The 13,644-nt window shown below is 46.3% G+C and overlaps 1 protein-coding gene across 2 annotated transcripts in view; it reads right to left on the bottom strand.

The window, feature by feature from the left end:
• LOC130265164 (transducin-like enhancer protein 1) overlaps positions 1 to 9,016 on the bottom strand; it is an 80,310-nt gene extending 71,294 nt beyond the window's left edge. For both annotated transcript variants that reach the window (XM_056514033.1, XM_056514034.1), the window contains exons 1-4: positions 8,931 to 9,016; positions 8,248 to 8,348; positions 6,599 to 6,662; positions 6,456 to 6,500 (exon numbers count right to left, since the gene is read on the bottom strand). In XM_056514033.1, coding sequence (XP_056370008.1) covers positions 6,456 to 6,500; positions 6,599 to 6,662; positions 8,248 to 8,348; positions 8,931 to 8,954 — 234 coding nt within the window. In that variant the 5' untranslated portion in view covers positions 8,955 to 9,016. The remainder of the gene's footprint in view (positions 1 to 6,455; positions 6,501 to 6,598; positions 6,663 to 8,247; positions 8,349 to 8,930) is intronic.
• Between the last annotated feature and the right edge of the window lie 4,628 nt (positions 9,017 to 13,644).

Raw genomic sequence — 13,644 nt, 5'->3', positions numbered from 1 at the left:
AGCAGCACAGTCTGGAAAAGACAGCAACCGGCAAGTAAGAAAACTTGCTCCCTAAAAGAATGAGAGAGAATTAAATAATTATACATCAAATCTACATTAAATTGTACATAATATTTTCACACACTAGGAGTAGACATCCCTAGCCATGTAAAATAATGGCTGCTGAGCTTACAACTATCATTCATGAGCAAGAACTCAAATGTGAAAGGAGTTTCCAGCAGTTCAGCATTTCATGTAAGTCCAAATGTAAAACTTGGAAATTTTATGGACGAATAAAAAGTAAGACAACAAACAAAAAACATGCAGAAAACAGAAAAAGATGGTGGTTCACCAGCATCCTGAGAAGTGCATATAGTTCTAGTTTCTTTATTTCAAAAGTTTAAGTTAAAAATTAAAAAAGATTGAATGAAAAGCAAGGAAAGTGCTCAAAGAAAGCTACACAACTGTTTAAGCTGGGACTGCCCAACCTGAAAAGAAGTCCACACAGATGGGCTGCAAGAGGTATTAATCTTCTGACTCCACTGAAGATGCAGCACCAACAGTTTCTGTCCTGAAAAGCAGTGGCCATCAAATAAAGACGCAGAAACAAGATTCAAAGCAAACAGAAGTGGGGCATTGTCCAAAATCGGGAACAACTTTCTCCCCACAATAGCACAGCAATGGTGGAAACACACTAGAAAGCAATTTTGCAGAGGAGGACTCTATAAAACAAGTTGAATATGCATCAGCCCCATACTCACAGCGCTGGTGAAGGCTACATTTCATTGAGGACATAGGAGAATGACTGTAACCAACTGGCTGATTGAAAATAGTTTCCCTTTCTGCTCCCCTTGTTTGGCAAGAAGAAAGATGTTGCTAAACTGGAGCAAGTCTCCAAGTGTCACCAGTAAGATGATCAGGCAATCAGAGCACACATCATACCAGGGAGAAAACAGATTTGATCAGCTACAGGAAGAAGAGGATTAATGGGAGACAAGACCCACTTCTGACAAAGAAGCGATTATGGAGGGGACTATGTCATCTCCCTCTCAGAGGTGCACAACAGAAGAACAAAAGGCACACAATGGTTACTAGTGCGGAAAGGCAAACTCCCAGCTGGTGAAGGATAAAATTCTGCACAGTAAGGGCAGGTCAAACGCTAGAAAGTGTTGCCCCCGACATGTCACGCAATATTACCTCCAGAAACTGTTTTAAGTAGAAATTTGATACTTGCATGAACACAGGTTGCAAATTCAGCTTGACTACGGGACCAACTTGCAAGAACTTTTAAAAGCCATAGCCTCCTAGTTATGATAAGGACTAATCTGTTAAACTAGCTGTTTTGACAATTAAATGTTGACAAAATTATGAATTCTCCCTGCCTTTGTGTTTCCCCTGAGAAGAACTGTGTAAGCAACTGTTGCTCAAATACCTACACTCAATAATCTAACTTAGAAGTGCGATGCAGAAAGTGACAATAGCAGTGTTCAACATAATTGCCATTAGATATCTCTTAATCTTACCTCAAGTGGAAAAGTAATTTCATTAGCTCCATTCAAAGCTGTTATCATTTTTAAAGTAGGTACTATGCAGTCTCCTGATAAGTGAGTTGATCCAAAATTGATTTTAAAGGCTTTTACTGTACGCCAATGGTGATCTATCAAGTCTAAAGGATCCTAATTTCCCATTCTGCACAGGAGACACTGCAATTTTAGCACTTGGTTGCAAACACTTAAGTAGAGAGGGACAAAGGGCAACTCAAATGCTCAGCTTGATTTGGTATAACAACCAGCTGAAGGAGGAAAACTATTAAGCTTTCCCCATAGAATCTGTTGTGACAAAAAGATATTGCACACTCACAAAGCATCTCCACTCTTACTCTTCCCTCCACCCCAAAAGTTCCCAGGACACTTTTTCCTTCCCCACAACTGAACAGATAGATAGGCAGAGTACATCAACAGAACTTGCAATGCAGGCTCCAGAAAAGCAAGGGAAGTGCAACAAGGTAGATGATTGGAATATTGTAGCTCACTCCGGCTCTGTGAGGAGCCTGAAATCTGGCAGACTTAAGTCTAAAATGAGAGTTGATCAGGCACCATTTAACATATGTACAGTGTTTGCACTGTGACACACTTTTGAATTAAGTTCTATATGAAGCTGACATAATAGATGGTATCTGACAACATGGTTATGTGAAAGCCACATGGAGATGTACTTCACAGTGCCCCAAATCTGTCAGATAACTCCTTCACAATAATGTTGGCCTCGAGCTTGAAACATGGTTCAAAAGTCACGAAAGTTGAGGTAATTACTCTAGTCTTTTCTCCTCTTTCAAACCGGCAACTCTATTTGTGGTTGAAATGGCTAGGCTGCTGACACAACTGCACTCATTTAGAAACCAAACATTTGTAGATTAAGTTCAGTTTTTTTCAGAGAAAAATTCTGTCACAATCAATTCTACCATTTTCTCTTTTAAATAAAAATGGATTTTGCATGTCGTTTGTGGCTGTGCCAACTGCAAAATGCTCTTGAAATATTCACTGAACACCACCAAAACCTTAAGGAGTTTTTCATTCCAATAATTAAAATGTAGGGAAAAAGAAGAAAATTAATTTATCTTTAAATCCCTTTCAACAGCAAAGCCATCCTACTCGAGAGCTGCAGAGAGCTAACTAAGCTCCTTAATTCCCTCCTGTTTAACCCTCTCCTGAAGACTGATGTTCTAATGAGATATCATTAGAAGACTTTGTCCTTTGCCATGAAGCATTAGAAATGATTCCAGAGAACAGTCCAGGATAAAACGGGCATGTTACTCCTGTACAACTGGTTAACACAATGCAGCTTTGGAGTCTGTATACCTTTCTACAACAGGCAAGCTACTGAATGACAGGTCTGCCTCCAGGCAGGTCACAGAGATCAAAAAGACCCACCCAAAGAGAAGGAAACCTTGCCATAATTGTTGGGATAGCAGAAACCCAGACGCTGTAGTAGTTTATAAGTCTAGCACATGGTTCAGCACTGATGATGGTTTTTTTCCTGTGGCTGCCTGCCAATGAATAAAAGATAATCTTGCACCTAACCAATCTAGACATTAAATGCACAGGAAACCTTATCTTCTGACTTATGACAGAAGATGACAAGCAGAGCGGGTGAAAATAAAGACGCAGTGCCCTAGGAGCCAAGGGCAGCAAATCTAAGTACAGCAGGATTTTTAACACCCAACCAACTCTTCATCTTGGCACTAGCAGTTGATTCATCTGCTTTGCCAGACACAGATGTCACATTGGGGAAAATCTCACTTGGACAGTATAACACAGAAAAGAAACTGAAGACCACACAACGTTCTTATTCATTCTGTGTTGACACATATGAAAACAACATCTAAATCAACCCACATCTACCTAAACAAATCCTCAGGTGGCTGTTTCTGTTTCAGGAATGCAAAACTTCGTCCATAACTATTCACCCTAAAATAATTTCTAAGAACATTGTATAAGTGTCTACATAAAATGTGCTCTTAAGAAAAAAAATCTTTGGAATTCCTAAATTAAAGAAGTTTAAAAACCTATGCAGAAAAAGAAGGAAATAAATAAAACCAAATCTAAACCAGACACAAATGTGTCAAAAGGATTATTTCTTGACCACTATTCAGCCTGCAGATTGAAACACAGCAGCACCTCGATTTAAGCACACATCATGCAGTTAAACACTGCAAAGGGTTTGAGCTAGATTTGCAAGGGAAGCTTTTCCCTCTGGAAAGTCCCTCTGGACTTAAATGCAACATATTCAAGTGATAAGCTCTGCCAGTACAGGATGTTTGTGTATGCAAAGTTCACCTCAGTTAAGTTTGTTTATAACAACATTCAAGTACTGACTAACTTTATTTTAGTTAAATTATAACAGATTACTAAATTAAATGAAGACAGAACTGCTGACACAAATCCATCAGTACAAGAACTCAAACTCACTTACATGGAGGCCAACTGCAAGTACTTCATTTTATCTAAGTGACTGTACCTTAACAGCGATGTACACACCACACTCCATAAATAAGCTCTGCTGCAATATAATTTTGTTTTTCAAACAGCAGCCTAAGCAGTCTGAAGAGTTTCACACAGAGCAAGTACAGCATCCAAATAGGAGGAAGACCTTAAAAATGTTAAAGCTTGTTCACTGGAAAGTTTCCCCATCACTGCATTTTCCAGTAACAAAGATGTTGTCAGAAATGACAATTTTTCATGTCCCCTGATGATGCCTCGCTAGCATTTGGTTATAAGCCATAAAGCAGGAATAATTTCAGCCTGTCAGGAGTCTAGCTAATGCCCAGTTTCCCCCTAGAGAGAATTCCTGTCAAACGTAATGAGAGCTCCAAAGGCCCTTTCTACAACATAATGAGCACTTAGGCCATGCTGGTGATCAGCCAGCAAAAAGCATCAATTTGAGCCTGGCTACACCCTTGGGGGTAGACGTCACCAGTTAATAAGAATTATGATTACTATCTGTCAAAAGCCTCCTCAGAACTTATCGTTAGCAGTGGAAATTCAGAAGAATGTCATTGTTAGGCTTTTTTTTTTTCTTTTTGCTTCCTGTAATCTAAGGCCACCAACATACTGAACTGCAACACCATTTGGCGTTCTCACTGCAGGCATCTAAATCAATAGCCTTTAACATGAAGGTGCTACTTTTACCAGAAATTAGAATTACTTAACATGTAAAAGCATATCATCTGAGACACACATCCAGAGAAATGTATTTATACCTTCAAAAGCCTATTCTTCTCTTAACAGCACACACTGAGCAAGTGTGCACTACTCTTTCCAACTACAAATAACACAGATATAATGCTCTGTCATAAATTTTAAAAGCTTCCGAAGTATCACTGCCTACTGGGTACATAACTCTAATTGCCATACATACAGAACACTAAACCTTTATACATATGTTAAGGTCAAAGTGGAAACCTTAGTTCTCACCCACTTTAATCCTGTGGGATTAATTGATTTTACCTAAAATTAATTCCTAGTACGCTAACTGAAATCACACATTCTCTTCAAAGACCTCCTGAAAATAACATCCATTTTGCAGCAAATGAGCTTCCTATACATACACTGGTTTTACTCACAGATTACAGTATGCCAAGAAGTTGTCGAAGAGAAAAAATGCACAAAAAGTCTCAATCACAAAGCTATGAAAAGTTACCTCATAGAAAAACTGACATTCTTCTAGAACACTAGCCACAAGAAAGTTAGTTATGCTACAGTACAGAACTAAGTCAAATACTAAGATTGCTCTTTCATCTGGTTGTTTGGTGATTAAAAAAAAAAAAAAAGGTTGTCATAATACAACTGTCTTTAATGGGATTTTGAATTGAAACAAGCATACCTCCAAAACCCTAAAGAATACCTACCCAGATTAGCAGACAGAAAGCTATCATGGAATTACAATGCCAGCTTACCAAATATGATATTTTAGGGGAAAAACAAAGCAAAACAAAAAAAATTCAAAGAGTTCAGAGTTACAAAAGCAAAACTCAACTCCGTAATTCACTTGCTTAATGAATGTCTTTGAATATACTGAAGATCTGAAGCCTGAACTAATCAATTTCTTCGCTGTGCCCTAGCCGGTCAGCCATGCTCTTTAATTTAATGAAACAAGAGTTTTAGATGAAATAGCACATACACATCAAGAAAGAATTGTATTGTTGCACTTTGAAATGTGTCCAACTGTGCAACTTCATCTAATGATAATTTTTTTAAGAGGCCATCGATTTCTGAAAGACTTATTGTACTAGGATCTTGATGAAAAAGTGAATGTCAGCATATCTACAGAATACTTACACCCTGCCATTAATGCTTTATTTGGCAGACAATGACTACTCAATTGAGGGTCCTCTGGGCTGTGCAATCATTTAGCTTTTCTTCTCTTATGAGGTCCTTAGTGTCTTGTTCCAGTTCAATACTCTTTTTATTCACCATTATAGTGGCCATAAGTGTGAATTTTATGGGAACTTGCAAACTCATAGTCATAACTAGAGCTTTCCAAGTCACTAATCTCTTCATACCTTTATAAGGCAGGGATTTGAGTAACTATGACTACATATGCTACACAAGACATAGGATCAGTTCTACATGTCAGAGCTTCTACCAGTAACAAAACAAACGACCAAAAAAACCAAAAAACACACAACCCAAAAAACCCCAAACTTGTAAAGTACCGAGCTGCATTTTTAGAACCACAGATACAAGACCTTTCCTATTTATGCCAAAGCCTTTCAGGACCAATACCAAAAAAGGCATTGCTGCTTAACCCAATCTACACCTCATCTGACAGGAGGTAGGCAAAGGTCTACTAATCAGGCTACAAATCAGGCTATTGATTCCGACATGATACAGTCATCTAAGCATAAACACTACAGCTACATTTAAATGCACCAGACACACTGCAGATTTTGTGGCTTAGAAAATAAAATGTCTTACCTGTTTGTGCATTTCAATGTTTAATCCATACGACATTTCATAGTACTGCAAATAAATGAGCATACGTTATTTTCTTATGCTGACTTACATTGTATTAGTAGGAGGTATCTACTGAAATAAAGACAAAAAACAAATATACTTACCATCACATAATGCCTCTGCATTTCCGTCTTTTCGCTTGCCAGTTTCTCACATTCCAATTTAAGGCTACAAAATAGATCATGTTTTAATGTAACACGTCATTTTTTTGACATCTACGCTCCCTATTTGTATTTTGACAGAAGCTGCTAATTAAAATAAACTCATAAACTAACTTGCAATATAGAAGACTTAATTCATACTTGAAATATAAAAAGACCAAAGAAAAAACTTAAAGAACATTTAATGGATGCTGTATGAGGCCTGAACTGACTACAGCATCTAAACATACCCACCCTTCATACTTTGACAAAGACCTCCTATTAAGTGCTGCAACTTACAAGTTAGAACAGGGTCTGAATTTCCCTGAAACACTTCTCAGGAGTAAAAAAGATAAAATAGAGGCATTTCTTACTGTGCAGCATTTAGTAAATGACTGCCAAGTAACATCGTTCACAATTACAACTTGAATATAATTCTTTTTTTTAAATACATTCTAGCACATGTTACCTTGCCCAGTGCTTGAAAACTGGTAATTCTGACTATCATTTACCGACAAGTTTCTTTTCCATTTTTGTTTTCATAAACAAAAATAACTTGCATTTGGCACTTGCACGTCTCATCACTAGCAGTGATATAATTCTAAGTACTTTCACAGCCTCAACGTCCCCTCTGTTTTCTAACAAACTGATTTTTTTAAATTGTACTTGTGAGCATCCTATGGAACAGTTAGTGTGCAAGCAGCATTTTAAACTTACAACTACAAAATCAGATGTTTAGAGTCTACATTGTATTTCTTAAGCAATAAATGGCTTAAGTGAATCATTTTTTATAAGACTACAGTATCATAGGTAAAGGAAGAGGAAGCATAACTAAAACCAAGCGATTTCTGACTGGGAAACCTGTAAAGCTTTTACTTCTCTCTAAATATTCCACGTGCACGTAAGTACAAAATCAATGAAGATTAACGCTCCTTAACACCAGATGCCCAGAGTCAGAAAGAACCTGTCCCTTAAATCGCTGAAAGGAATTCAGCAGCCACACACACCCACAAAGAACTTCTGAAGGGCACAGCAGCAACAAGGGGCACACCCCACAACTTCCATGGATTCTGGTAAACTTTCTGTTACTGCTCTAAGTAACCGTCCTCCTTGGCTCTTAACCACAGGACATTTGTGGCATTTTATTAATTTCTGCATTTACACCACAGACAAATGAGCAAACATGAGAAGTAGCCTCCTTAACGCGCTGTGCCACAGAAGTGGCGCAGGTCTTCTCCGGATATACCGAAGTGACCCCTCCCCACATACGGGTTCCCAAGGCACAGTGTATTTTTCCAAACGCACAGAGGTGCCGAACGCTCCAGTTTCGACAGCCCACCTTCCTCAGCCACCCCGGGAGCACGGGCCCGCTCACGGCAGGGCAGGGCAGGGCAGGGCAGGGCAGTCCCCCCCGCAGGCGCTCGGTGCGCCCGGACGGCGCCGCCCGCTCCGGCCGGGGCTGCCCGCGCTCCGCTCGCCGCCCGTCGGGTCCCTGGCGGGGCTCCGGCGACGCCGCACGCCACCGCCTGGACGCGCCGTTCGCTGCAGCCCCCCGAGCCCTGCCGGGGACCCGCCGCCAGCCCCGGGTCCCGGGGCGGCCCGCCGGCGCTCACCTGTGGTACTGCGCCTGCAGGAACTGGAACTCTTCTTTGATGCGGTCCAGCGACTCCGGGATGGTGAATTTGAAAGGCTGGCCCGCAGCCTGGTGCGGGGTCTGGAGCGGTGGCGGCACGGGAGAGAGATGCACGTTCAGACACTGCGCGGCCGCCCCGTGGGGAAGAGGAGGCGGCGCTGCCCATCGCGGCCGGGCCGGAGGGGAGGGATGGAGAGAGCGCCCGGCCCGGTCCGCCCCCGCCCCGGGGGCGCTGCGCACTTGTTACCCACCTTCCCGTCCCTCATCTGCGGTGGGGCCGAGGGTAACCGCGCTCCGGCTCCGACCCACCCGCTCCTGCCGCCACCGTCTACACGAATGCGGGCGTGCCGGCTCCTCCCCACCGACCCCCAGCGCGAAGGCACATCCAGCCTCATTCCGGGAGCTGTGTTCGGTGGATGCTGCCCGGCCCGGCAGCGACCCCCCGCCTTCTTTCCCAAGGCAAATAAGTTGCCCACGCAACAAAAAGTAAAGGGGGCCGAGTCGGCAGGCAGGATGAGCCGCTCCACCCCAGAGGGAATGAACTTGTGAGGGCGCCTTCCTCTCCTTTCCCCCCACGTCCGGCCGAGCAAGCGAGCCGGACGTGGGCTCCGGACCGCCCGTCCCTCGCCCCGCGCCCCGACCCGCGGCCCAAGCCGTACTTACGGGGTGCCGGCTCTGGGGGAACATGGCTCCTGCCGCGGCGGGTCTCACTCGCAGCGCGGTTCTCGCGGCGACGCTCCCCGCCCGGCCCCGGCTTCACACCCGGTGCGCCAAGGGGACGGGAGCGGCGACACCCGCCGGCCGCCTTCCCTCCGCCGCCGCGGGCAGCAGCGGGGCGAGGCGCGGCTCAGAGCCCCCGCCGCGTGGACATCCCCCAGCCGCGGCGCCCTTTGTTGCTGTCGTTCCAAGGAGGGCCGAAGGTGGCCGGGAAAGGCGGACGGGCCGCGCTTGGGACGGTCACCACACTCCGCGCTGCTTCGGCGGCGCTTCGACCGGCGGGCGGCGCCCGCAACGCCCGGGCGCGGCGGGACGGGACCCGACGGGGCACGGGGGGAGGCAACAGCCGCCCCACAGCGGGAGCGAATAATCCCTTTCACGGACTCGCAAGTGGTCGATGCGATTGTAAGGCCGGAAACCCCAAGCGGAGGCGACTCCTCTCTCCACTTCTGCCCCTTGTCAAAAGGGGAAAATCCAGCCTGCGGTAGAGGGTCGCAGTGTCCGCGGCGGGACTGTCGCAAGCCGGGCGGACGGAAAAGTCTCCAGGGAGGGACGCGTTGTTCCCTAGCGTCGGCGTAGGGGCCAAACCACCGGCAAGACACAGGGCGATGAACAAGGGAGCAAGGCAGCAGGAGGAGGAGGAGGAGGAAGGAGGCGGGCGGGGGCTCTCGCACAGCCGTCCCCGATCGGAGCAGCTCCAATAGCACATGCACGAAACGCTGGAGGGCAGAGGAAAGGGTACCACACACGCAGAACAGATCTTCCGTTAGTTGCAGAGAAGTCCCTAGGACAAAAGGAAAGCAAACCCCTCAAGATGCTCGCTGGCCTTAGCGTCCAAGCGACAAGCCCCGCTGGGGAAGATTTAAAGAAAAAAAAATATAGAAAGGAAAGCGTCCGTTTGAGGTTTAAATCAGACGGGAAGCTCCTTCGTGCAACGGCACCGCTACAGCCTCCTACAGGCGGGCGCGTATCGGAGCTGCGCGTCTCAGCAGAGCCCCCCGAACGCCATACACCGCGGCGACATCAGCAGCAGCAGCATCCTCGTCCTCGTTCTCCTCCGCGACGGCCCGCCGATCCTCGTCGACCCAGGATAAAGTTCTCCCCAGCTGAAAAACCCGAACCCGAGCGGACGGGAACACCACCGGCTTCCTTTGCCCCGTCCCCTCCGCGCCGGCCAAGGGCAAGGGGAAGCCGAGGCGGCGGCCTGGCGGGCGGCGCTCGGCGGGACCGGAGCGCGGCCGTGGCCGAGCTGGACACGGCGAGCTCGCCCGCGCCGCTTACATTAGCACGCGGTTTCACACTCCGCCGGCTAACCAGCCGCGCGGCCCCGCCCCCGCCGCCGCGCGGGGGGGCGCCCGCCCAATCGCCGGCCCCGCCGCCAACGTGGGCCCGTGACGCACCGCGGCCCCGCGGGCCAATGGCGAGAGCCGCAGTCGCGCCGCCTCTCGCCTTTCGCTGGGAAGCGTTTTCGCGGAGGAGCGGCGGGAGCGCCCGGGGCTGGCCAATGGGAGGGCGCGGGGCGCGCGGCGCCGTGGGGGGGCGGGGAAGGTCGGCGGGAAGGAGAGCGGGGAGGCCGAGCTGTCCATCAAAGTAACGTGGGGCTCGCGAGCCGGGGGGCGGGGCTGCGGCGGCGGGCGCGCGGCGCCTGCGCGCGCCGCTGCCCCCATCTGCCTTCGCCGGGGCCGCGGGCGTGAGGCGGTCCCGCACGGCACTGTCCGCACCGCACCGCCCGGGTGTGAGGCGGCCCCGCACGGCACTGCCCGCACCGCACTGCCCGCACCGCACCGCCCGGGCGTGAGGCGGCCCCGCACGGCACTGCCCGCACCGCACTGCCCGGGTGTGAGGCGGCCCCGCACCGCACTGCCCGCACGGCACTGCCCGAGTGTGAGGCGGCCCCGCACCGCACCGCCCGGGTGTGAGGCGGCCCCGCACCGCACTGCCCGCACCGCACCGCCCGGGTGTGAGGCGGCCCCGCACGGCACCGCCCGGGTGTGAGGCGGCCCCGCACCGCACTGTCCTCACCGCACTGCCCTCCGCACCGTCCGCACTGCCTTCCGCAGCGCCCGGCCGTGAGGCGGCCCCGCACGGCACTGCCCGCACGGCACTGCCCGGGTGTGAGGCGGCCCCGCACCGCACTGCCCACACCGCACTGCCCTCTGCACCGCCCGGGTGTGAGGCGGCCCCGCACCGCATTGCCCGGCACTGCCCGCACCATCCACACCGCTCCCCGCGCTGACAGTCCGGCGGGCGGGTCGGGCGCACGGCCCCTCCTCGTTCGCCAGGCGACAGCGGCGGGGCCGTGGCACCTGCCGACAGCGCACCACGGAAAAGGCCGAGAGGAAGGATAACCCTCCCGCGTGCTTGCGGGGCTCAGAGCACGCCAACTGCTGTGTTGGTTGGAATGACCCTATGATCAGATGGAAGTTGTCCTTTGGGGAAAACTGACTTCTTTTTAAGAGGGGCCTGATAGAGGAAAGCTGTCAATAACTTTGGTTTATAGGCCCACTTGAAATAGATGAGGGTCAAACAAATTCCGCAGACTGTGTGTGCTTGCTGAGATGACAAATGGTGACATAGCTTGCAGTGGGAAGTAAACTGCAAAACATATCCTCTATTAGCAAGCACCTTATTCATAGCCAAATTCCACAATGAAGTGTGAAATACCTTTGGACTTAAAACAGTGTCTTAAGACAGGCTTTTGCTGTTGGTATATACTTTTGTGCTACCTAAAAAGAGGTCTTAGAATGTTGAATCCCATCTTTTAACATGGTAAGGGTAATGGTATAATCTGCATTTTCTTATGATTCCCCATTAACCTTTTTACTAGATACAGATTACGTCCTTAGAATTGTATTGTGCTTCATCTTGTATCCTAAAGGAAAAGCAGTCTGTTTTTAAAATTTTATAGGAAATTTATTGTTTCACAATATCAAGATAAAGCTTTACTCATTCAGAGCGATAACTTCCCATTATTATTCCCAAAATATTTTGTATTGCCCAGGTTTACTTAAAAGCATCCAACACAAAAGAGAGTGAAACTGTCTCAGTCCTCTGAAAAGAAATGAGAAGTTTGAACTTCATTCCAGGACTGCAGAGTATTGTCAGTGAGCACTGATACATCTCTTGTGCATGTCTATGTTCATGTGTACCTCTGCATTTAATGGTGTCTCTACCTATTGATGTACATATATATGTGTATGTGTTTCTGTTTATGTATATGGTGCATATGTGCATACATTCTGGGGAACACATAAATAAATATGTGGTCTTTTAATGGTTTGTAAGAGATGAGGCAAAATACCCTTGATAGTGTGCTTTGATAGATTGTGGTTCCCAGGATAGGAGTGTAAACTTGTCTGGTGTTCCACCTGCATAAGCAAAGCTAAAAATCTGGCATTCTGTTCCCAGCTCTTCCTTTGTCTTGGACAAGCCAACTCACTGCTCTGTTCATGGCAATGAAAAGCTTAATTATTTAATGCTTATTAAAGTACTTAGATCTTCAGATGAAAGGTGCCATAAAAATGCAAACTATGATTATATACTTTGTGTGTACCTAGTAGCTATGGAGTCTATAATAATGTAACACTTACCTAACTTTCGCTGTACTTTGCTTAACCTGCTGGCACAAGTTGTTAATGAGATATTGACAGATATGACATTAAAACAACACTGTGTTTTGGAACATAAACAAAAGGGGTTTGTTTATTTCTTAATTACTCACCTACATGAAAGTTGAAATGTCTTGTTACCTGTATTTGTCAACATTAAAACGTCCAAGGCATGTTTTAACAGAAAGAGAAAAGCTCTGTTTTCCTGGTTCTGATTAGCAAGTGCTTTTAACCTACTTTGATTCTGGAATCAGACACTTAAGGGCATTTTGAATCTTATCCATTATATTTGAGATAGAAGAGCTGTACAAGCAGAAGCAGAATCAAATGCACTGGATTTTTTTTTTCAAATGAGAGCTACTGACATTACATAGCAGGAATAATAACCAACATTATCTGATGTATAACTAATTTATAATGCATCATCATTGGCTCATTAAAGCATTAAAAAAATTCTTTTTGTTGCATGGGTATAAATCTGGATTAATTCAAGGAAACTGAACATTCTCATTGCATGGCAATATTCACTATTTACACCATAGAAAGGCAGCAAAATATGGCTAAGCGTGTTGTATTCAAGTAGGTAGTATTTTATACCAGATCATTTTGCCACAATACTGTATGTACTCTACACAGTTCTCCAAATGGGTTAAAAATACTTTTTTTTAAATATCTGTCATGTTTAAAAAATAAAAATATTTCTTTCAGTATTAACTGCCCTCCTACTGGTCTGTCTGTTGTTTTTTACTATAAAAAAATTAGTGTTGTCTTCCTAACTCATAAAGAAGGGGCCTGATCCTAAACTGGCCATGTACTGAAAATTCACACTGGAAGCAGGTGGAACTTTGAGTGAAAAAGCAAAGCAGTCTGGGGTCCAAAATGTGCGTTAAAAATACTGAAAGGGTTTTAGATGTAGCATACATTCTTTAGCGAAACTGTGTATTTTATGTTGATCTGTCTAATGCACTGTTAATTTTTTTTTCCTTCGCTGTTCACATACTATTTACAAGCAATATTTTTAAACTTTGTGCAAACTGGCAGATAAAAGGAAG

The sequence above is a fragment of the Oenanthe melanoleuca genome, chromosome Z (genome assembly GCF_029582105.1).
Source record: "Oenanthe melanoleuca isolate GR-GAL-2019-014 chromosome Z, OMel1.0, whole genome shotgun sequence".
NCBI classification, from domain to species: domain Eukaryota; kingdom Metazoa; phylum Chordata; class Aves; order Passeriformes; family Muscicapidae; genus Oenanthe; species Oenanthe melanoleuca.
This window is presented reverse-complemented; position numbering and strand designations above follow the sequence as displayed.